General features: G+C 35.3%; 4 protein-coding genes across 5 annotated transcripts; 1 reads left to right on the top strand and 3 right to left on the bottom strand.

Annotated features, from left to right (window-relative positions):
- Nucleotides 1-6,880: 6,880 nt before the first annotated feature.
- Nucleotides 6,881-8,994, bottom strand: LOC114424181. The gene is made up of 2 exons (XM_028391036.1): nt 8,829-8,994; nt 6,881-7,710 (listed from the first exon to the last, which is right to left on the bottom strand). Exons 1-2 carry the CDS (start codon nt 8,992-8,994, stop codon nt 6,881-6,883), a joined length of 996 nt encoding a protein of 331 aa, XP_028246837.1.
- A 1,657-nt stretch (nt 8,995-10,651) lies between these two features.
- On the bottom strand, nt 10,652-13,370 carry LOC114424180. The gene is made up of 2 exons (XM_028391035.1): nt 13,361-13,370; nt 10,652-11,568 (listed from the first exon to the last, which is right to left on the bottom strand). The coding sequence occupies exons 1-2, from the start codon at nt 13,368-13,370 to the stop codon at nt 10,652-10,654; spliced, it is 927 nt and encodes a 308-aa protein (XP_028246836.1).
- Nucleotides 13,336-22,888, top strand: LOC114423167 (aldehyde dehydrogenase family 2 member B7, mitochondrial-like). Of its 2 annotated transcripts, XR_003668804.1 has the most exons (12): nt 13,336-13,486; nt 14,164-14,301; nt 14,469-14,611; nt 14,733-14,886; nt 14,970-15,199; nt 15,319-15,408; nt 15,638-15,811; nt 15,894-16,031; nt 16,745-16,882; nt 16,982-17,043; nt 17,148-17,532; nt 22,799-22,888. XR_003668804.1 is itself a non-coding variant. In XM_028389802.1 (11 exons), the coding sequence occupies exons 1-11, from the start codon at nt 13,417-13,419 to the stop codon at nt 17,419-17,421; spliced, it is 1,611 nt and encodes a 536-aa protein (XP_028245603.1). In that variant the 5' UTR covers nt 13,336-13,416; the 3' UTR covers nt 17,422-17,685. The 2 variants fall into 2 exon arrangements, 1 of the variants encoding a protein (XP_028245603.1); XM_028389802.1 differs by lacking the exon at nt 22,799-22,888 and having other exon boundaries at nt 17,148-17,685.
- LOC114423169 (probable xyloglucan endotransglucosylase/hydrolase protein 33) lies at nt 21,235-23,389 on the bottom strand. The gene is made up of 4 exons (XM_028389803.1): nt 23,137-23,389; nt 22,923-23,023; nt 22,542-22,750; nt 21,235-22,060 (listed from the first exon to the last, which is right to left on the bottom strand). Exons 1-4 carry the CDS (start codon nt 23,363-23,365, stop codon nt 21,664-21,666), a joined length of 936 nt encoding a protein of 311 aa, XP_028245604.1. The 5' UTR covers nt 23,366-23,389; the 3' UTR covers nt 21,235-21,663.
- Nucleotides 23,390-24,713: the final 1,324 nt, after the last annotated feature.

Genomic DNA, 24,713 nt, shown 5'->3' with positions numbered 1-24,713 from the left:
CTCATATTCAAAAATGTGTGGTTAGTTTTATTAGGAGGCAAGCCAATTGGGTGACTCATCACTTAGCTCGAGCTTCCCAATTTCATGCTAGTCCTAAATTTATGATTTAATTACCACTTGTATTACTCCTTACATTATGAATGGAATGGATTAAGTTTCTGAGTGTAAAAAAAAACTAGGGGTTTTGTTTACGCCCCGGTGTTACTTGTTAATATGGATGCGTAAATCTAACTAGCAAGTGTATCGAGTCGTGCAAGTAATAATAAAACGGTAAGAACCGAGTATCGAACTTAGGGAACTTGTTTTATTTGGAAAAGCATCATTCAATAGGTAGACATTTGTGCAAAGAATTGATTATCATGAATTAAAACAAAAGTGATTTCTATTCTAATTGAAAACAGTAAATATGAGCAAGTGGATGTGAAAACAAATATGTAAAAGCGTTGGATCCTCTTACTGAGATACTTGATGCAATTAAATGTAATTCTCTATTCAAAGTTATTTTCCGTGTTCTATGCTGAGAGCTAAAATACCAAACATCGATGTCTCGTGAATTTGGACTAATTCTAATTAAGTTTCATTCTCAGATGTCTCTTGTTAAACTTAACCTAACCGAACAACGTTACGATTACAACATAATAGAAACTAAATTACTGCACTTCGTGTCTAGATTATGCAATAACCTAGCCCAGTTCTAAGGGTGCAATACATTTTCCAATGCTAAAGCTCCTAACAACACATACAAATAGGTGATTAAGCCACAAACATGCAATAATTAAGCATGGATAAAAACAACGAACACATAAAAACAACTTCAAATAGACTTGATAGGTATTTACATCAAGTACTCAACAAAATTTCCCAACAAAGGATTTTACCCCTCCATTACAAGGGAGCACCTTTCACAAGCAGGAGAAGGGTTTTAGAGAAAATACCACATTACAATGTAGTGGGGATATCTCCTCCACCTCTAGGAACCTAGAAATTACTCCTCAACCTAAAATCCTCCTAAAAGCTAAGGTTTTTGCTTCCTTACTTTGCTTTTTCGCCTTTATTCTTCTGCCAAACTCTCAGTCTATTCGGACCCCCCCTTTCTTTCTCTTCACTTCAAGCTTAAAAAGAGCTTTTAGTCCTCGAAGGCGTGCTTAGCGCCATTTTTGCGCTAAGCGCGAGTAAGTGAATTTTGGCTCAGCGAGCCAGGTGCGCTTAGCGCAAGGAGAGACAAAAATCTCGTTGGGCAAGCTGGTGACGCACTGAGCGTGTGCTAACGAGGCAAATTCTCTCTTAGATTTCTCTTACTCGCTAAGCGGGCTGATGTCTTGCTTAGCAGATGAATCTTGCTAAGCGTAAGGACCAGGCTTAGCGAGATAACAACTTCAGCACCTTCCAAAATTTCTCCTTTTTACCTGAAATTGAAGTGAAATTTACATTAATTCCATGAGGAAGGTCTTTACTTAGCAAAAATAAAAACTAAACAAGAATTATTTACATTCCTACAAAAAGAACTATAAATTGGGGAAAATATATACATTTTGGAAAACTTTTCTATACAAAAGTTAGTCGTAAAAGACGACTAACAAACTCCCCCAAATTTACAGTTTTGCTTGTCCTCAAGCAAAGAAAGAACAGTTCACTTGTCCTCAAGTAATAAGAGCACAATGGTTCTTCCCAGAGTGTTTGTTCCAAAGGATTCAATCACATGACATAAGTTGCATACAATGTTTCAATCAACAGCTTCTCACAAGACATTCAGCTTTTCAAAGATATGAACATGCTTATCACAACTAAAATAAGCTAGTAAGAACGACAGATATCAAGGAAGGATCATCAACCAAAGCCTCACGGTTACTGTTTCTCTCAAGCACAAGTGTTTAGGCTATTCATCAATCAACAACCAACATAAGTCTCAATCTTTACACTTCATCTCATGCCATACAGTAAAAAACACACAAACTGAATCTGAAGGACTTTTCTAGGCTTGTAATGAGGCTGGGCTGCAAACAAATCATGGTTTTTCTAGGATTCGAAAGCTTAAGTTCTAGGAGAGCATTCAACCTTAGATAAATTCTTTCCTTTTTATTTCCAGCTTCAATTACTTGCCTTAAAACACTTAGCTTCACTTTTTCTTAGATAACAACACACACACTTTTATTTTGAATACTTACAGTTTTTTTTTTGAACAGCAACTCTTTATTTGTGTGTGATGTTATTTTCTTATCATTAGAAGTTGTCACCCAATAAACTCCCCCAAATTTGGGACCAATTTGCTTTGAACCATAATGCTCTCCTACAACCTAAGACAAGGTAGATGGAGATATAATTTATGGGCTCAGGGTTCAGATCAAGCAATCAAATTTTTAGCTCAATCATGGGTGTAAAGGATATGTCATTCATTCACAAGGTAAGCTTTTTGGCTAAGTAGTTATTTCAATCAAAACATGACCTTCATCATCTTCAAACTCATGCATTAATTCCATAATCAGATATTCATGCAAAAATCATTACTTAATGCTAGTCGTTCTCTCACAATTAAAGGTCACACACTCACCGGGTTGTGGTTAATGAGTAGCTTCACAATCAATCTGTCAACTAACATTTTCAGTCATAGTCCTAATCCATGTTTTTTCTCTTCTAATCACTGCATGCTCATTCAAAGCATATGATGTGCGCATTACACTTCACTCAAATCATGCAATTGATCATTTCAAACCATCAAACACTGAATTTTTCAAAATCAAACATCAACCACTGAATAATATAAATGTAATTGTTCAATCAAGCTTAAAACAAGCTATCATACAAACTAAAAACTAAAATAAAACTATAATTGAAATTTAAAAACTGAAACATAATTATAAAACCAAATTATAAAGTGTACCAAGAACAAAATGATAATAAAGTGTTCAAAAGATAGGAAAGTAGAAATCCTGTCACTGGTCCTATGGTGCAGCAAATGGGTCCTGATCCATGGCATCCTCCTCATCAGTCAAATTCAGCACAAGCATGCCTACTGGTGATCCCTGCAGGGTGTTCAACTCTAGCGCTGGTGTAGATATTGGTGATGCCTGTGGAGTAGCCTCCGCAATAACTAGATCAGCCTCTGGGGTAGCCTCTAGTATGAAGGGCTCTGGGGGAGCGGCCTCTGAATCCTCTGAATCATCCTCCGGGTCGGGTTGAGGCTCCTGAGCTGTGGAGGCCTCACCTCCTCCAAGAGAAGAAGGCTGGACTCTTGGCCAGGCCACCTGCAGAGAAAACTCTTACATGCTCATAATATGCTTATGCTGAATTGGGTTCTGAAGACGCTGAAGCACCAGGTATAGGCCCTGGTAGATACTCTGTAGCATCGGCATTATGAGATCTGCATTCTGAGCGGAGGTGCTAGGATAAGTTGGAACTGGTGCTGAAGGGATAGGAGCTAGTGCAGTAGATGTTTGGGGAGTAGAAGAAGATGGACCCTCAGATCTTCTAGCCCTGGCATTGCAGGTCCCTGGGAAGCTGACTGTGGGGCCGTCCAGATTCCAGCAGTTCTTCTTTATGTATGCCAAATTAATGGTTGGGCTGAGGGACTCAAAAGTCAGAGAGTATGAGGTGACTTCTCGGGCCATGCATAAAGCAGTGATGAGGGCTGGAAATCTGAGCCTTAAGGTGTTTGACTGAGCCATAAGACCGATTTGTCCAGAAATGAGGGCTCCAACATTCATATCCATCTTCATAAGTAGTCCATACACCAACCTTGCCCTATCCAAGTTCAGATCAGAAGTATGTGATGTAGGGGCAAGGTTGAAGTAGGACAATACACTCTAGGTTTGCGCCAAGGTCGTGAGGTCCTTCCTCAGAAGCTTCCATGGCTAGCCATCTGCTTTCAAAACAAATCCCCTACCAGGGATACATAATCGGGCTGCCAGCTCTTGGGGGTCTGGGTGTAGTCTACAGAACCTGGAATATGTGGGAAGACTCTCCCCTGGCTCTAGAACTACTGGAGTCTCCAGAAAGGTGTTAACGGAATCAGCATCAAACTTTATCAAGTTCCCTCTAACCCTGACCTGTTTTGGAGATTTATCCTCCAGGCCATACAGATTAGCATAGAATTCTTTAACGAGAGCCACATCTTTGCTCCTCTCCATGAGATTAGTTAGCGTCCTGTGCTCGTTTCTTCTAACCAGCTCTGTCCTGAATTCATCAAATTCTGTCATAATTAGCTTCACGTTCCTTTTTGGAAGGATGTTCTAGCCAAGAACGTTGTTAGCGTAACGGTTCCAGGCGTTCTCATATGTGAATCTATAAGTATCATAATGAGGCTGGGGCCTGGATGCTAAGGCTTTCCTTTTTCTAGAAGTCATCTACACAAAAGAAACACAAACCAAGTTAAAATAGGTTTTATTTGAAATGAAAAGCAGAAAATAAAACTGAAATTCAGACTGGGCGCTTAGCGCGACAAATGCGGTTAGCGTGCCTTATGAAAAATAACTTAAGCGCTTAGCGCGACAGAGGTGCGCTTAGCGAGATAACACAAGAAATTACTCTACTGCATAATTGGCTTAACGAGCAGGCTCGCTAAGCCCAATTCCAAAACAGAAAGCAATTTGCGCTTAGCGCATACGGTGCGCTTAGCGCGACAATATTACTAGAGAAAAATTGGCTTAGTGAGCAAGCTCGCTAAGCCCAAGTTCAAGAATTACAAAACAAGAAAGAAATGGTGCTTAGCATGGTAAGGCGCACTCAGCGTATGACAAAACATTCAGAAAACACAATTGCCTTAGGCTTAGCGAGACTGGCTCGCTTAGCCTAGCCTTATTCGGCCAACTGGGCTGAATGGCTTAGTGAGAGGACTCGCTTAGCCACCAACAACAAAACAAAAAATTTTCTAAGTGTTTGAAAACACATCAACTCGCTTAGCGCAGAATATCGACTGAGCGAGTTCACACAGAGCATTCATTATCAGAGAAGAGGAACTCGCTTAGCGCATAAGGGACAACTTAGCGAGTTCATCCGAAAATCTAGATATTTAACAAAAACTGATGAACTCGCTTAGCGCACAGGCGCGCTTAGCGAGATCATCGAGATTTCTAGAAAAACTTGGGGCTTTTCAGCTCCTCAACATAGGCCTCTATTAGGCCTCAAATCTTAACCAAAACATGTCTAAATGACGTACATTGTATGCGAATCAAAACCCCTAACACTATTCTAACTAACAACTAACCTATCATCATGTAATCAAAACCCCTAACACTATTCTAACTAACAACTAACCTATCATCATGTAATCACAACAAAAATCGAAGCTTTAAACAGTAAACTAAGTTAACTAACCTAAAGTTTAAAACTTTGAAAATAAAAATAGAAAAGGAAAGCAGAGAAAACTTACTTGGGTTGCTGAAATTGGAAGCAAGAAGGGAAGCAAGGAGAGCAAGCAAAAAATGAAGTACAACACAGATAAAAGTGGTCACGGGTGAGAGGAAAAAAATGCAAGCTTTAAAGGCACAAAGAATGTAACTGCCTAAGGCAGTTAAGCCTTATTTTTGACAGTTTCGATAGTTGTGCTTAGCGCGTTAACTCGCTAAGCGAGCAACAATGATGTTTGAGTTAACACTCACGCGCTTAGCGAGAAAACTCGTTTAGCCTAATGCAAAAAAAAAATTGAATTTCCAGAGAAGAAATTGGGCTTAGCGCGAAGAGTCGTGCTGAGCAAGTTATGCAGCTCTGATTGGCCTACAACTCACGCTTAGCGGGCCATAGGTCGCGCTTAGCGAATATCATGCTCCTTAATGCAGTGAGTGGGTCTCGTTTAGCGCTATTTCAATCCCGAGAAGAAATTGGGCTTAGCAGGCTGACTCGCTGGGCCCAATTCTCAAAAATGCAAAAACAGATAGGAAATAGCGCTTAACACATCAGTGTACTTAGCGAGATGACTCGCTTAGCCCAATTCCAGAAAATGGAATCATAGAGTGGTTTTTGGGCTTAGCACACAGGGTTTGCACTTAGCGGGACCCTATAAGCTAAAAAAAACAGGGGTCGAGGCACTTAACGAAAGTAACAACTCGCTTAGCGCATGAAGAAAGATTCATGTAGCGCGAGTAATGCACTTAGCAAGTGGACTACTGAAAAATTTTCTAAAGTTATTTTTCGTCCACAGCTTCAAAGAAGCTCATCCAACCCCTTTATGCAATGCAAAACATGCTGAAAATGCTCCATTCAACCACAAACAAGCAAGCTATAACTAAATGCAATGAAAATAGAAAGAGGACTGGGTTGCCTCCCAGGAAGCGCTCTTTTAACATCACTAGCTTAAAGAATCGGTCTTCAAGATTCTTGTAAGTATAGAACAGTGGTTAATCTTTCAATGGTTCCACCATGGTACAACTTTAACCTCTGGCCATTCACTACCCATGTTCTGTTTGGAGTCTTAGATTGAGGATCACACAACTCTACTGCTCCATATGGTTTGACTCCCTTGATGATAAATGGCCCTGACCATTTAGATTTAAGCTTACCAGGAAACAGTTTCAGCCTTGAATTGAACAGCAACACCTGTTGTCATGGATGGAAGTCCTTCTTTAGTAACTTTTTATCATGATAGGTTTTGACCCTCTCTTTATACACCCTTGAAGATTCCTATGCAGTCAGTCTCATTTCTTCCAACTCCAAGAGTTGTAGCTTTCTTTGCTCTTTGGATACGGCTTCATCAAAATTCAAAAATTTTAAGGCCCAATATGCCTTATGCTCCATTTCCACTAGTAAGTGACAAGACTTGCCATAGACCAATTGAAATGGGGATAAGCCTATTGGAGTCTTAAATGCAGTTCTATATGCCATAAAGCATCATCCAGTTTAAGTGACCAATCCTTCCGAGTTGCAGCCACTGTCTTTTCTAAAATCTTCTTCAATTCCTTGTTTGACACTTCCGCTTGGTGGTCTGAGGGTGATAAGGGGATGCTACCTTGTGTGTTACATTGTAATGCTTCAACACTTTCTGTAGCTGATTATTACAAAAGTGTGTGCCTCTATCACTGATTAAGATTCGAGGCACCCCAAATCGTGCAAAGATGTTTTTCCTTAAGAATTTTACTACGGTCTTAGCATCATTCTTTGGGGCGGCCACTGCTTCAACCCATTTAGACACATAATCGACAGCTACTAAGATGTATTCGTGGCCAAAGGATGGAGGGAAGGGACCTACAAAATCAATCCCCCAACAGTCAAAGACTTCAACCTCCATAATATTTTGTAGAGGCATTTCATTCCTTTTCGAAATCCCACCCATCCTCTGACAATGATCACATTGCAACACATGCTGGTGAGCATCCTTGAACAGCATTGACCAAAAGAACCCAGATTGCAGGACCTTAGTTGCTGTCTTATCTCCACCATAATGGCCTCCACAGGGTGAGTTGTGACAGTGCCATAATATATTCTTGGCCTCCTCCTTTGTCACACATCTTCTGAGAAGATTGTCTGCTCCTATCTTGAACAAATGTGGGTCATCCCATATGTAAAATCGAGCATCATGAAAGAATTTCTTCTTTTGCTGCAAAGTGAAGTCCTTAGGAATGATTCTCGCTGCTTTGAAATTGGCCATATCAGCAAACCAAGGTCTTTCATTCACAATGAACAGGGATTCATCAGGGAATTCATCTCTAATCTCTGCTTCTTTTGAAGTGACTTCCTCATTAACCAATCGTGATAAGTGGTCCACTATAACATTTTCAGATCCTTTTTTATCCCGAATAACCAAATCAAATTCTTGAAGCAGTAGAATCTATCTTATCAGCCGAGGTTTAGAATCGGCCTTGTTGAGCAAATATTTAATTGCTGCATGATCAGTGCAGATGATGACTTTTGATCCCACCAAGTAAGATCTAAACTTTTCAAGTGCATAGACAATTGTCAGCATCTCTTTTTTAGTGGTAGCATAGTTAACCTGTGCATCATTCAAAACTTTGCTGGCATAATTAATAGCATGAAAGACTTTGCCTTTTCTCTGCCCAAGCACAGCACCTACTGCATACTCACTAGCATCACACATCAATTCAAACTCTTGCCCTCAATCTGGTGCTGTAATCACTAGAGCAGATACTAGTCTGGTCTTTAGATCATTAAATGCCTCCAAACATTCTCCATTAAACACAAATGCAACATCCTTGTTCAACTAATTGCTGAGTGGTTTGGCAACTTTTGAGAAATCTTTTATGAATCGCCTGTAAAACCCAACATGTCCTAAAAAGCTTCTCACTCCCTTGACATTTACTGGAGGAGGGAGTTTGTCAATGACAATAATCTTTGCCTTGTCTACCTCAATCCCCCTCACATAAATTTTATGCTCCAGCACAATGCCTTCTTGAACCATAAAGTGACATTTCTCCTAGTTAAGCACCAGATTAGATTCTTCACATCTCTCCAATACTCTCTCCAAATTTGATAGACAACAATCGAAAGATGAGCCAAAAACAGAGAAATCATCCAAAAAAACTTTGATACATTTCTCCACCATATAGAAAATATTGCAATCATGCACCTCTGAAAAGTATTCGGAGCATTGCAAATACCAAAAGGCATACGCCTATAAGCGAACACGCCAAATGGGCAAGTGAAAGTTGTCTTCTCCTGATCTTTAGGATTCATTGCAATCTGATTATAGCCAGAATATCCATCCAGAAAACAGTAAAATGATTGCCTTGTGAGTTTTTCAATCATCTAGTCCATGAAGGGAAGTGGATAATGGTCTTTCCGAGTAGCATCATTCAGTTTCCTATAGTCTATGCACATCCTCCACCCAGTGACAGTCCTTGTGGAAATTAGTTCATTCTTCTCATTTTTAATCACTATCATACCTCCCTTCTTGGGAACAACCTGCACAGGGCTGACCCACGCACTATCTGAGATGGGATAAATGAGTCCTGCTTCCAGTAATTTGAGTACTTCCTTGTGCACCTCTTCTTTCATGACTAGATTCAGTCGTCTTTGTGGCTGTCTCGCTGGCTTGTAATCAGATTTCATGTTAATTTTGTGCATGCAGTAAGATGGACTAATCCCTTTCAAATCAGAGATGTGCTATCCAATCGCTTCTTTGTGCTTCTTCAAAGTTTGCACCAGCTGATCCTCTTCTGCCTTCTTCAAGGAGCTGCTAATTATGACTGGTTTGGCTTCATTTTTCTCCAAAAATACACACTTCAAGTGTGCAGGCAGAGTCTTCAATTCTACTTTGGGTTTTTCTGTTGGCCGGCTACTCTTCAATTCTTCAAACATTGTATGTTTAGTAGACTTTTCCCTTGCACCATCTAACTCCTTAATACAAGCCTGCACTTCTTCTTCCTCTTCCTTGGTCAGACATTCTACATGATTATTCAATGCTTTTTCCAAAACTGGACTGCAGTACCATGGCTGTAGCTACTAATTCTATCTCCTGTTCCACCTTTTCCCCATCAAAACAGACCTGCTGATCATTTGAGTGCTTCATTGCTTCAAATAAATCAAATGAAATTTTTTGATCCTCCACACTTAATTCTAGTTTACCTTTCCCCATATCTACTACACAATTGGCGGTTGACATGAAAGAACGTTCCAAAATTATGGGAATTTCAGCATCTTCTTCTATGTCCATCACAACGAAGTCTGCTGGGAAAGTGCAATGTTTCACTCTAACCAAAACATCTTCTATAACTCCATATGGCCTAGTGATGGACCAATCAGCTAACTACAGATTGAATCCCTTAGGAATTATCTTCATCTTTCCCATCCTCCGACACATCGAGAGCGACATCAAATTAATATTTGCTCCTAAATCAATAAGAGCTTTTCCCACTGAAACTGCACTGATCGAGCAAGGAATAGTGACACTACTTGGATCTTTATGCTTAGGTGGAAGGATGCGTTGGATAACGGCACTGCAGTTTCCTTCCACAACTATGGTGTCACTGTGTATGTACTTGCCCTTTTGGGTTAGCATATCTTTCAGAAATTTAAAGTAGAGCGGCATCTGTTGTAGAGCTTTTCCAAAGGGCATAGTGATTTCTAGCTTCTTGAAGATATCAAGAAATCTAGCTAGATGACACTCCTTATCCTTCTTTGAAGGTACCAATGGGTATGGAACCTCTCTCCCTTCAGCTGGAGCTACCTCTTTCTTCTTTTCTCTAGCAAGCTCGCTCTTACTCTTTTTCTTCTCTTATTTCTTTTCTTCTTTCTCATTTTTTTCTTTTTCTTTTTCTCTTTCTCTTTCTTTTTATTTTTCTTTCTTTTTCTCATCATTTATTTCCCTCTCATTCTTGCTTATTGTATTCTCCTTCTCCTGATCATCCTCTTCATCTTCCACCTCCTCAAGTTCACAAAAAGGGTCCACTGATTCCGGTGTTGGTTCAATTACCAGCTGTTGTTTATCTCCATCCACCATCTTCTCATCCTTCTCTTCTTCAGCCATGGTTGCCATCCTGCCACGGGTCATCACAGCGTTACACTCTTCCTTTGGATTGTTCTCTGTGTTTGCTCCAAATTTGCTGGAAGAAGTGTCAGCAATTTGCTTGGCCAACTGTCCCACTTGGATCTCTAAATTTTTAATGGCCGACTTAGTGCTCTTGTGATTTGACAATGAAACCTGCATGAATTAAGCAAGAATCTCTTCCAGCTTTGTCATTCTCTCATAGAGGTTAGGCCCTTGTTGCTACAGCCTATTGGATGGCCCTCCCTGGTCTTTGTTGAATTGATTACTAGGATGAGCTCTCCACTGTCCATACTGTTGGTTATGATTTTGGCCCTGCTGAAATCCTGAGAATCTACCTGCATCAAAATTTTGTCTAGGCTGGTTTCCCATGTAATTAACTTCATGTGCATGATCCTCAGTGGGAATACAACAGCCTGACTCATGAGCACCACCACAAATAGCACAACATGCAACCTGCAAAACAAAAGAAGGTGAAGGTTGACTAGCAGAAAGCTGAGTTGGCAACTTACTTAATGTTTTAGTTAAAGCTTCAAGCTGCTTGGACAACAACTTATTTTGAGCCAACAAAGCATCTTGTGATGACAGCTCCAATAAACTCCTTTTGGTGGGGATATGTGTTCTGTCATGCAAGATTGTATGGTCACTATTAGCCATATTCTCAATTAACTCCATTGCTTCTTCAGGAGTCTTTAATTTAATTTTACCTCCTGTAGAAGCATCTAGTAACTGCTTCGACTGCGGCCTTAACCCATCAATGAAGATGTTCAATTGTATAGGCTCAGAAAATCCATGTGTGGGGGTCTTCTGCAGCAAGCTACAGAACCGTTCTAAAGCTTCACTCAAAGATTCATTGGGAAATTGATGGAATGAAGAAATTGTAGCTTTTCCCTCTACTGTCTTGGACTCAGGAAAATATTTCTTCAAAAACTTTTCCACAACTTCATCCCAAGTCCTTAAGCTATTACCTTTGAATGAATGCAGCCACCTCTTGGCTTCTGCAGATAATGAAACTGAAAATAAGCTGAGCCGAATAGCATTTTTTGGCACACCGACAATCTTGACAGTATTGCATATCTCAATATATGTTGCCAAGTGTGCATATGGGTCTTCATTGGGTAGACCATGGAACAAATTGCCTTGTATTAAAAAGTATCATATTAGTTAAGAGACAAACTGTAGTCATTCACATCAATCGTTATCGACAATAAAATATACATTTTTATACTCTGTTTTAATTTAAAATTTTAATTCAATTTACTTTCATTCCACTCTATTAAACACTTTATGAGTGATTTGTTCTCTTTTTTGTTAATTTCAATTTTATTTTCTTGAACTGATTTTTTTTGGGTTTGGTTTCATTGATGATTGTTTGAAAGAGAAAATAATAGGAGATTGAAATATAAAAATAATATATATAAAATGTAATATATTAGTGACGATAAAAATAACACTCTATGTTGTTTGCTATCTCCTTTTTTCCTTTAACATATATACCTCCTCATTTTGTTTCACAATGTGCACACTAGTCTTTTCTCTCCAATTAATGATATTTTTAATTTTTTTTCACTTTCCATATAACGTTTTGATAGGTTATCTTTACAATATTTTGATTGTAAAATCCTCCAATATGATGAGTAAAAAAATAAAAACAATAAAAAAGAAACATAGGATTTTGGATATTTATATATTATATTTTGAATATTTTAATATTGTATTCTTAATTTAATTATTATACTATTATTTTATTAATTTAATATTATAAATTAAGACGTTGATAGTGATAGATGATAGTTTTTTTTTGTTCTTTTATGTTATAATATTTATTTTAACCATTGTACCAATTATAATATTTAATTTATTGTTTCAACATTATATTTTATCTATTTTTTTAAAATAATTTTATATAAGATGATTTATCTTAACTATTACACTAATTAACATAACAAAAGTATAATGTCTATATAAGTGTATTTTCTTATATTATTTTAAACTTGATTAAAAATATTTTAAGAAATAGTATAAGATTAATAGTAAAATACTTAACATAAAAATGTAAAATAAAATAGTAAAATATAAATATATGTATTTATATTATTTTACACATTTCAGTTACTTCAACAACTAGTTTTACCGAACACTTCTAATTTAATAACCTAATTTTATTGAATATAACTTTCAACTTTCAAGTAACATTTTAAAAAATGTTAGAAACTATTAAAAAAGTTTGCTTATCAAATAGTTAAATCAACTTTTCAACCAATAAAAAAGAAGCTAAAAACTAATTAAAATGTTTTAGCGAACATAATCATTATCTTTTATATATAATATAGATATAGATATAAGTTTTATTAATTTATTTCTCTATTTTCAAAGGTATAAAATATGTTTATATCCCTGTTCATTCCATCATAAAAATAATTAAACAATAACTGTATTTTATTATATTTTATCATGTTCTATTTTTAATCATTTTAAACATTCTAAAATCCTTGCATTGATAATGAAATTTGAACTTATGTCATTATAAAATAGTATAAGTCTAATCTTTATCAACTAGATTTTGTGATTAGCGTTTTTCTTGTCAATTTGTAGTGATTTTTTTAACCCAAACAACATTTATTTCAGTGAAAAATATTTTTTTAAACCATTAAAAACTCATTTAATAATTAAGATGGTATAACTAAAGGATACTTGCAATCCAGTACCTAGTATTAAAAAACATTAAAGACACTTTTGCTAATTCAGGTAATACAACTATAAGATATGCAATTTTGGATGAGGACAACCTACATGTGCAAGAACCAAGACACATGCATAGATTAGCGGCATATAAAAAATTCTTAAAAGTAAATAAATCAGCCTGATCGCGTGGGGTGACAAACAGTAACACATTGGGTTGATCATGCGTTTTCTTATATAATGGGGAACCAATAGCCATTTAATAGAACTTAATTAGTGAAGAGAGAGAGAAGACGAACACTATCATGGCTTCTTCACTCAGAATCTCAAGACTTATCTCTCGCTCCTTTTCTTCTACTTCTTTCTTTTCACGAGGTAGAGCATGTGTTCTTTGTGATGGTGGTCTCATCATTTTTCTTAGTTGAAAAACAATAATTATTAAGTGATATGTTCTCCTTTTAGTTAATTTCTTTTTTTTTTCTTGAACTGATTTTTTTTTTCTGGGTTTGATTTCATTGATGATTGTTTGAAAGAGAAAATTGTAGGAATTGAAAAAAAAAATGAAACATTTTTTGTGTACGGATCAGTTCATTCAATGTTTGGTAGCTGTCAACTACTACATGTCTGGTTGTCCTATGTTTTCTTAACTGTACTTCTAGATTCTCTCGTTTTTTACCTAGTATTTTGTGTTTCTTGTTGAGTGTGAGTGTGTGACCATGTGAATTAAAACTCATGTTTGAAATTGATGTTTAATTGGATGTTTTGATTTGGATTTTTCATTGCCCTTTTGATGCCATAAGTAACTCTTTGGTAGCTGTCAACTACTACATGTCCGGTTGTCCTATGTTTTCTTAACTGTACTTCTAGATTCTCTCGTTTTTTACCTAGTATTTTGTGTTTCTTGTTGAGTGTGAGTGTGTGACCATGTGAATTAAAACTCATGTTTGAAATTGATGTTTAATTGGATGTTTTAATTTGGATTTTTCATTGCCCTTTTGATGCCATAAGTAACTCTGTGCATGCATCAAAATTGACAAAAAAAAAACTTTCAGGTGGGAATGGTTTCCTTGGTTCAAGACAAAGTAAATTCAGCACTTCTGCTGCCATTGAAGAAGAACCCATTAAACCATCAATACAAGTAGAACACACCCAACTCTTAATTGATGGAAAATTTGTAGATGCTGCTTCTGGTGAGTGTTTATTTTGTTAATCTTAAGCCTTTCGATCCTTCCTCTCCAGGATTTTGGTCATAAAGTTGAGTTTTTGACTTAATAATAAGATGAAAAAGCAAAAGAAGAGAGAGAGATTTTGATGTGTTTTTTTGGGGTATCTTACTATTGGGATTCTTGTGGATCAGGTAAAACTTTTCCAACTTTAGATCCTAGGACAGGTGAAGTGATTGCTCATGTTGCTGAGGGTCACTCTGAAGATGTTGATCGAGCAGTTTCAGCTGCACGAAAAGCATTTGATCATGGACCATGGCCTAAGATGACAGCTTATGTATTTGATCATAACCTCTCTATAATTTTGTTTTTCCTGCAGTTCACAAAGATGTGATCTTTGGTCTCATGATTGAGTTGAAATCCCTTTTTGTTGCTTCCTTGTTACTGTAATTTTATAGGAACGGCAAAGGATCTTGTTGCGTGTGGCCGATCTGATCGAGAAGCATAATGATGAGCTTGCAGCACTTGAGACTTGGGATAATGGAAAGCCTTATGAACAAGCTGCTAAGATTGAAGTTCCAATGCTTGTTCGCCTGATTCGATACTATGCTGGTGTGTGGGATGCAAAATGTGGAACTTAGAATGCTCTTTGTTTTGTGAAAATGTGGTGACACTTGTGTTTTCATTCTCCCCAGGTTGGGCAGATAAGATTCATGGTCTAACAGTTCCAGCTGATGGACCTTATCATGTGCAAACATTGCACGAACCGATTGGTGTTGCCGGTCAGATCATTCCATGGAACTTCCCTCTTCTCATGTTTGCCTGGAAGGTTGGACCGGCATTGGCCTGTGGCAACACCATTGTTCTCAAAACAGCTGAGCAGACACCATTATCTGCTTTATATGCAGCAAAACTATTTCATGAGGTGTGTGATAGTAATATAGACCAATCTTCATTTTGTTAGAAGCATGATTTTTGTGGAGTTTAATTTACTCATGGATATCTACTATCCTCATCATTCCCAATTTGTAATGTGTCTGGCAGGCTGGACTTCCTGCTGGTGTTTTGAATGTAGTTTCCGGCTTTGGTCCAACTGCTGGTGCTGCTCTTGCTAGTCACATGGAGGTTGATAAGGTACTAAATAACTATAATGTTCAGCCTCAGCAGTAGTGGAACAATGTAATGGTTTTAGTGTTGCCTTGCATGAATTTCTGTAAATTTTATGGCCATTGATTTCAGTTTCCTTATCTTGTGGAGAAGTTTCAATTACTTATATGATGTTTATTTTCATTCTAATGAATTATTAGACATGTGACATGATAGTAGTGTCTTAACAGCATGAATTTTTTACATTATCCCGCAGCTTGCTTTTACCGGTTCCACTGATACTGGGAAAGTTGTCCTTGAACTGGCGGCTAAAAGCAATCTTAAGCCTGTTACTTTGGAGCTTGGTGGGAAATCTCCCTTTATAGTGTGTGAAGACGCTGATGTAGATCAGGCTGTTGAGCTCGCACACTTTGCCTTATTCTTTAATCAGGTATTTTAAAGTATAGAGCTCTGGTAAAACAATTCTGTCATAGAATTCTGAAAACTTGATTGGTGTTGCTTGTGACATTCAGGGACAATGTTGCTGTGCTGGGTCTCGAACATTTGTACATGAAAATGTATACGAGGAGTTTGTTCAGAAAGCAAAGGCTCGTGCTTTGAGACGTGTTGTTGGTGATCCATTCAAGGGGGGAATAGAGCAAGGTCCTCAGGTAAATTGCAATGAAAATCCTATACATTGCATCCTCATGTTTGATCTTTGAACCCTGTTTTCCAAAAGTTGTCTGAGGGTATAATACGTCCAACAATTTGGCATTGTGTCTGTGCTTCACTAACTCAATGCTGATTGCTGATGACCGGATATATGTTACCATCCTTATGATCAAAGATGGATGGGCAGTGGCCCGAGCGCCCCTCCCTTGGTACTTCTCATGTATATAGAAATATATTTTTAAGTTAGTTGATGTAAAATTAATTATTTATGTTATTATTATAATAATCATTAAGGTTAGTTAGTGTAAAATTAGTTGTGTTTGTTATTATTACTGTAATGGTTAAGGTGATAACTAGAATAAAATTATGTAGTACTAATTGTGTGTTTGTTGTTTTTATGATAACGGTTAAGGTTATTATCATTTAAAATAAAAATTAGTTTCAATTTTTTGTAAAAATAATAAATATTTTTTAAAAAAAAATTATTACTTATTAAAAGTTAGACATTTTAAACAATTACAAAGGAAGAACCCCCTTTAATAGGTTTCTGGATCCGTCCTTATGATTTTCAGATACTAGAGGCTTCACTGTACTAAAATGCCCAGAAAGAATGTTACATTGCTACTACTTTGACATTCCCTTTTCTTAATGTATGACTCTTTTTAAAATGTCTAAATACACTGATTATTTCTTGTATGATCCAAACAATCAGATTGATTCAGACCAATTTGAGAAAATACTGAGGTACATCAGATCCGGTGTTGAAAGCGGGGCAACCCTTGAAACAGGAGGAGACAAGCTTGGCAACAAGGGCTTCTACATTCAACCTACAGTCTTCTCAAATGTTAAGGTACATCTTTCTAGTTGCATTTTCACCTTATCAGAAGAGACTCTGAAAAGTTAAAATACAACTCATAATGCTTTCAATTGAATTTGTAACAATCACCAGGATGGCATGCTGATTGCAAAGGATGAGATCTTTGGTCCAGTCCAATCCATATTAAAATTCAAGTAAGAAAACAACTAGTGTTAGTTAATTACTTTGCAGAGAATGGTATTATACTACCATACATGTGTTGTGCTTTGTGCATTAATTTTTGTGTTGATGACTCCAGGGACCTTGGTGAGGTAGTTCAAAGAGCGAACAACACACGTTACGGGCTTGCGGCAGGAGTGTTCACAAAGAACATGGACACTGCAAACACTTTGACGCGGGCACTGAGAGTTGGAACAGTTTGGATAAACTGCTTTGACACATTTGATGCTGCAATTCCCTTTGGAGGGTACAAAATGAGTGGTCAAGGCAGAGAAAAAGGAGAGTATAGTCTCAAAAACTACTTGCAAGTGAAGGCTGTTGTTAATCCCTTGAAGAACCCAGCATGGCTTTGAGAAACACTAGTGCCTTCCTTGGATGATCAACTATCAGTGCCTCAATGATAATGATGATAAAAACAAAATCCTTTTTTTTTTTTTGTTACACGAGTTATGAGTTATGACATTGTTGATTTTTTTTCTTGATGTTCATCCTTTTAAGTTTTATCTCTTTTGTCTATTTCTATCCCCTGCATTTGCACAAGTCAGCGTGACACACTATGTTACATGGGATGGGTCTCTTAATACGTCAAACTCTTATGGTCTAAATTGTGTTTTTAATGGTACGTGTTTGAATTGGAATTTTTTTAAAATTAAATTTTGTAAAGTTTTTTTTAAACGCAATCTAATGGCTAATTGTTTGTTGAAAGTCCAAGATAAGGTGGTCTTATAATGCACAAAATTCAATTTCACGAGGGAATAGGAGAAACTCCAGCGTTGACCCGATCATGAAAAATACAAAACCAGCGGCAGAAAATCAATAAATCATAACCCATCAAATTAAAATTAGCCTTTGTTAGATGTAAGTTTATCCAATAATATTTATAAGAGAAATGATAGCAACCCTCCAACACTTGTTTTTAACTTATTTGAATTTTTTTTATTTGATGAGTCTTATTCATTATTTTATGATTTTTAATAAATTTTAACTAATTATAAAAAATAAGTATTTAAGCCTAAAATATCAAGATAAATGTGTTAGAAAATTATTGCTAGTACTCCTCTATTTCAAGTATATTCTTAAAATTAGGATTGAATATACGTTTAATTGTACTTTTTTGTTCTTTAAAGTTTTACAAATATGGCGGATTGTCTTCTTTTCTTTTTGCAAATTTTGCTCCTAAAAATTACTATCAAGAAATTTTGTGACAATTTTTCATCAATTATGGTGATTTTTTTTTATGTGGGGGCAAAATTTGTGATGTTTCGTAAATTGATAGGCATATTTTGCAAAACAAAAAATTGGGGGAAAATTGTGACATTGTGAAACTTTGGAGGTAAAAAGTGTAATTAAATTTTTTTATAATTTTGAAATTAATATAGAATAAGTAAATTTGGTCAAAGGTTATAAATTTTTTATTAAAATGAAACGAATTAAAGTTTAAATGAAATAATAATAATAATAATAATAATAATAATAATACAATTGAAATGCACTGGCATACACTATTATTAAATTAAGGGTGGAAGGTTTGGTAATTTAGATGAGATTCTGAATTGAAATTCAAACCTCATGTTGTTATTACACATCAAAAGAAATTATTAATTTTTATTAAAATCATATATAAAGTAAATTTAATTAGTTGATAATATAAAAATTTATATTAATAATGTTTCAAAATCATTAGTATTATTATGATCTAAAAATAATTATTAGCATTATTGTGTTATGTTGGCCAAAATTTCCAATAAAATAATAACAAAAAAGAAACCCAGTTGAAAGGGAAAAGCAACATCATCAACTTCAACAACTGATGAGCCCTACCGTGTCTTGGCAGTGGGAGTGCGGCGGGTCTATGGTTGTCAGCAAGACAAGATGCAAACGGAAAGGATCACTGCGACTGCTTGCATCCATTCTGCACCATTGGGCAGTGTACATGGATAGTAATGTATGGCTGATAGATAAAAATGGAATTTCTCTTTAATTTTGAGGTTATTATTTTAGATGGGTAACTTAACAAAAATTCAATAATACACAAACAATACCAAAAAAAAAAGTGTATACAAGATAACTATTCGGCCTAATTTGGTGAAGGCCTAAGGGGTGTATAAACTCCTTAATCACACTTAGGTGCAGATTACCTAAATGTTAATTTGCACAAAAAGGTTTAAAGTTGTAGTTGTATAAATAAAAGCACAATCCTTTATACAAAGACCATTATTTATTTTACGTATTTATTATCATATTTATTGTTCAAACCTAAGACGTTAATTAAGTGTCAAAATGTTTTTTTTTACCCCCTTCTAACTAATTACATTCCCAATATAGAAGGACCACTAGGAGCAAGACCATATAGGCAAAGGTGTTCGGCAGGAACAAAAGGTTTTATGCCTATGTTTGAGTCTAATGTCTTGGTGGAGACATTAATAATATTTTGACATTCGAAAAGCTTATCGGATCCAACTAGTGTCTTTATTAAAGTAGATATGAGTTTTAGACCCCAACTTAGAATCTAGAGTTGTCATGCCTCGAAGTGATAAAGAATATTTGGGTTGTTTGCTTAAAAAGATCAACATAAAGATTATTTGGAGATGGGGCACAAATGGGTTAGAAAAAAATACTTTATAACTTTGATAACTAATAAAATTTAATGACTTAATTTTTAAAATGGCACGAATCAATATAAAAATGTATGTATTTTTATTCTTTTATCTCTTTGTTTATTTAATCCTTTTGTGTTTCAAATAACTCAATAAATTATTTTTACAAAGGCTTGATAAGAGCGTTCTAAAACAATCGTTTTCCATTAGTGATATATAACATTTTTCATCATACAAATTATTATTAGTATATAATTTAGTACTTGTATTAATTTATAATTTCTTATAATTTTATATTATTTTATTACGTAAAATGTTATATAATATTAAAAATAAATTTCTTTACTACCCATTAGACCCAAATGTAATTGCTGTTGAGCTAATACATTATGAAGTGCTTTTAGTGTTTCAACTACCGGTCCAATATATTAAAACATTGGATCAACTACAAGGGTTCGGCACAACCAGGCCAAGTATCTAAAATCTTCATAAAATAATTTCCATACTAAAAACATTATTAAGCAAAAAACAGACCTAAATTTATCTTATGATCTCCAAACCAATGTCTACTGTTTCTCCAACTTCAGTTAAGACTTCTGTCCCACAAGCCAAGGCTATACCCAACTTATCATATATGGTTTGTCTAAGACTGTTTGCAGAAGGTTCCAACTTTCAGTGAAGGAATCTAGCTATTCTGCAAGTTCAGCTGTTCAGGCCACATGGTATGTCGACTCTTTCGGCACATAACCCCGTTAAGATGTCATGCCTATGGATGTTGTTGTTTTGTGTTTTTTCTCTCTATTTTTGGTGGATATTCTTATTCTTATTTAGTACACGGTCGAATAGTCCCATTATTTTTTAGTCTCTTAGCCTATTTTTTTTACTCGTATAAAATAGTTGTCGTCCAAAGTAGTAGTTAATCTTTATACGAGACTGAGTATGTATAAGATAGATTTTTTTTTTAACATGATTTATTTTATACCTAAAAATAAAGAATACAAGATATTATCACTAATGTCAACCATATTATTGTTGATACATGTCTATTTCATTAAAACCATAACTAAAACATTTGAGACGCAACAACTTACAATTTTAATGTTTTCTCAATTAATCATATAGTTTCACAACATACATACTTGAGCCAAAGCCACAATAACATCTTCTTGGCGTTTTAGGCTAATACTTGGACTCCAATCACAATGGGCCTCACTTGGGTAAGATAATTTTTTTATTACAAATCACAACTATTTTTTTACTAAAAATAATACGGTTCGAGTTAAATAAATTACAATAAACAATAATTTTTTCCTGTGAGTATTTAAAAAAGTTTTACATTTAAAAACACAATATCGTTAATGAAGCTAGAATAACTTCATTCTAGTTGATCTACATGCTTAGGGGTAATAAGATCAAGTTTCAAATAAAGCCTCTCAATCACATCTGAATTTGTAATTCAATTCTTAAGAGTTATAAGATTGATTTGATAATTAAAGAAGAAGCAACAAAGAGTACAAATTTTCTCAAATAACAAAAACTTATTTCTAATATTTGTCGATAAACAAATATAATTAATTCAATGCCTTGTGTATAGTTGAATGGTAACACTATAAGAAGACACTACACACTAGACAAGAGTACTAATTAGCACCTTCATGTCTCGGTACATGAATTGGTATAGAAACGTATAAAATACATTATATTAATTTGTCCATTTTCTGTTCAAGTGCTCTTTCTGACACTTTCGTGCAATTATTGAGCCAAAGAATTGATGTTACAACATTATAATTATTATTCCCCACTCTTGAGAGAAAAAAAAGTAAAGATTAATATTTAACAGAAAAATTATGAAAGGAGAATTCCTCAAAAAATCTTTACCATGAAGGGATGAAAAGTGGTATTAATTTATATAAAGTATGACTATTGTTTCCTTCATGATAAATTAATAACTACTTTTTCAGGAATTCCCTTTTCTTAATTTTTCTCAATTAATTTAGATCAATGGCATTCTGGTGGCATGACTTTGAATCTGGATCGGTCATTGCAGTAAGAGTAAAACATGAGTTTCCTTCTTGCCCAATCCATAGCTGCTATCTGCTGCTGTGATAGCTTAGTAAACTCTGATCCATTAACTGGGTCTAGGCCCGAAGGACTGGCCTTAGAGCATGAAGAAACTGCGGCTGTGGGGTCAGATATGCAGCCACTCAATTCTATTTGTGCAAATGAAACAACAAATGGTGCATACTTATAGTTAACTGGGTATTTGCCTCCATGAGTAGCCCATTGTGAACCATCCCATATTGTGGCATACACTGACATTGGCTTTGATGGATAAATAGAAGGGTATGTGTTGCTGTGTATGAATTCCCTAACTGGAATATTGTCCACTAAGAACCTACAAAATCCACAATTGGATCATCTATTAGTATACTGCTATTAAATCTGATGTTTTTTCAATTGATTCATATGATCCTAACAAGAGAATTTTTATCAATAATAAAAATTCAATAATAATAAAGACAACAGCAGTAAAATCATATTATACACAATAAAAAAAATAAAGTGAATAGAAGAATATTCAAAACGCCTTAAAAGATAAGATAAAGAGGAGGGAGCCGAAATATTAATCAAGAATTCTTTTCATTTCGCTATCAGAAATAATAACACATGTACTTTTTTATTAATAAATTGAAATTTATTAAAAAAACATAATTTTATGTATCTCACGTCTTTAATGAATATATTATAATTTTTAATAAATTTTAACCATTATAAAAAAACTGCATTAAAAGAAATGTGCCACTTGGTGTGTTGTTAGCATTCCTCGCTTTCTGTTCTTTCAATTTCAAGATTGAAACAAGACTTGTAATACTTACACTGTGTGATAACTGTTCCACAAGATGCTGTAGTAATGGTACTGTTGTGTTGGGTCGAACCAGAAATAGAATTTCTCTTCTCTCCCTGTGCTGACACTTCCATTGGCATAGATATTCGTTTGAATTACCCAATCATTTCTCTTATCATGACCAAGCAGTTCAATATCTATCTCATCATGGTTGTGAGGAAATTTATCTGCATTAGACAACTGATGTTTTCTCTTGTTAATTTCTCGAGGACATTCATAACCTCAAAGGTAAACATAATAGTAAAGAATCTTGTCAATGAAGTAAGTGTCTATGCTGTGCGTGCTACTATATATATATATCATAAATTCATAATTAAATAAAGACTCTTAAGCAAAGAAGCAATGAACTTACATAAAATGCAACAACAACTCCAGGTGACAAACCAGAAGGTAATTTGATTGCAGCACTGAAGAATCCATAGGAGTATCTGCTTTGTGATACCAAGCCAGAGCCTATAGAATAAATTAATAATAGCATATGTTTTGAAAATGGTACAAATAAAAAGAGAAAGAAAAGTGCAAAATTTTAATAACTTGAGTTAATTGAGGAACTTCTTCATACTAACCTGTGATTTTGTCAAGAGCCAATGTGGCCGTGGATCCATTACTAAGAAACTGAATATTTTTGGCACCAAAGGTCTTAGAAAAAGCACTATCAACTTGCACACGAGGAAAAGAATCAGTCAAGCGTGTGACACTTGGAGTTGTATAAGGCCTGCTGTGTGAAGAAACCACAGTGGCTAAGCAAAGTATTAGTAGACATGAGAAGCTTAGTTTTTGTTGCAAAAGTGCCATGTTTTGTGGACATATGAGGAGAAAAAAACATGTCAGATTGGGTATATATATATTATTGAGTGTGGTTTAATGGGGTTCATAAATCATAATATTTGCTTAGTTGTTTTCTAGCTGGCTATAGTGGCTATATTGCCTTTCTCCTTCAGTTCATAGTATCTTTTTTGGTAGGTGTCTTGGGTCATAAAGGCAATGATCCAAAGAGTCATGTGGGGGTGATTTGTTTAGGTTTGGCAGGGTTTGGGTTGTGGTGGGGCTGGCCTAATCTTAGGGGCAGAGAATGGAAATGGACATTTTAGTTAATGTTTGATGGGCAATCTCACTCTCCCTTCAGTCCCTTGCATGGCTATAACATCTGGTACATGCCTTGTTCCTTAATTGTAGCTATGATCCAATTGGGAGCAACTAATTTTCTTTATAAAACACGTAATCTTTTATTGGAATTGGCTTTCAATTTGCATAATGACGAAGACCATACATCACATCACCACATACACTTTTCCTGCAGGTAACATTAGGAGGAGAGTAACTAATACTTTTAAGTCTTTTTTAACCATTTTATTAATGTTAAGTATTTATCAATTGTACTCATTGATTAATTTTTACTAAAAAATTTGACTCTTCAATGAGATTTTTTTTAATTATGTTTTTCATCACAAGACTCGAATTGATATCTTATTAAAGAGATTAAAATTATTTTTTTACTTGAATCAGCGAATTACCGATAATGCTTCTATGGCTTAACGTTACATAATCTAACTTAGAGAGGCTTTAAATGTTAAGGCTATTAGAAGAAAATAAAAACGTGGTATATGAAATATATAGGATAAAATGTATTACGAGATTTGGATAGTTGGGTTAAATTGGCACAGAAATTTCCTTTCAAATTCGCATATCTAGCAATCTTTTAAATAGTTGTCTCATTTCAACTTAAATTGCTAAGCTGAAAATGGTCATCCAGTAGGTAAACCACAGTTAAATTAATCAGGAGAATCAATGAGGGATCTATATAAACCTTGATTAACTATATAATGAAGTTATGTTAGACCAAAAAAATGTCAAAGTATCTTTTATGTATGAAAATGACCAAATCTGACGGGTGACTTAGCTGGCATGCAGAGGAATCTGATGCGACAGAAAAATAACACAGGGCACATTAGATGCACGTTGCTTTTGTTTGTAACCAGCAAGAGGCCCGTGCCCATGCACGACTGATACTCGTTGAGCTAAATATAGGTAATAAAATATGATTTTCAAGGTAACGTGTTAATATTATATATTTTGATATTGTTAGAAATAAAAAAAAAAGATGCACAATAAAAATATGTAAATCAAAGGATTACATAATTGG

Source organism: Glycine soja, chromosome 8 (genome assembly GCF_004193775.1).
Source record: "Glycine soja cultivar W05 chromosome 8, ASM419377v2, whole genome shotgun sequence".
Classification (NCBI taxonomy): Eukaryota; Viridiplantae; Streptophyta; class Magnoliopsida; order Fabales; family Fabaceae; genus Glycine; species Glycine soja.
The sequence above is the reverse complement of the archived record's forward strand: the minus strand, read 5'-3'. Positions and strand labels throughout refer to the sequence as shown.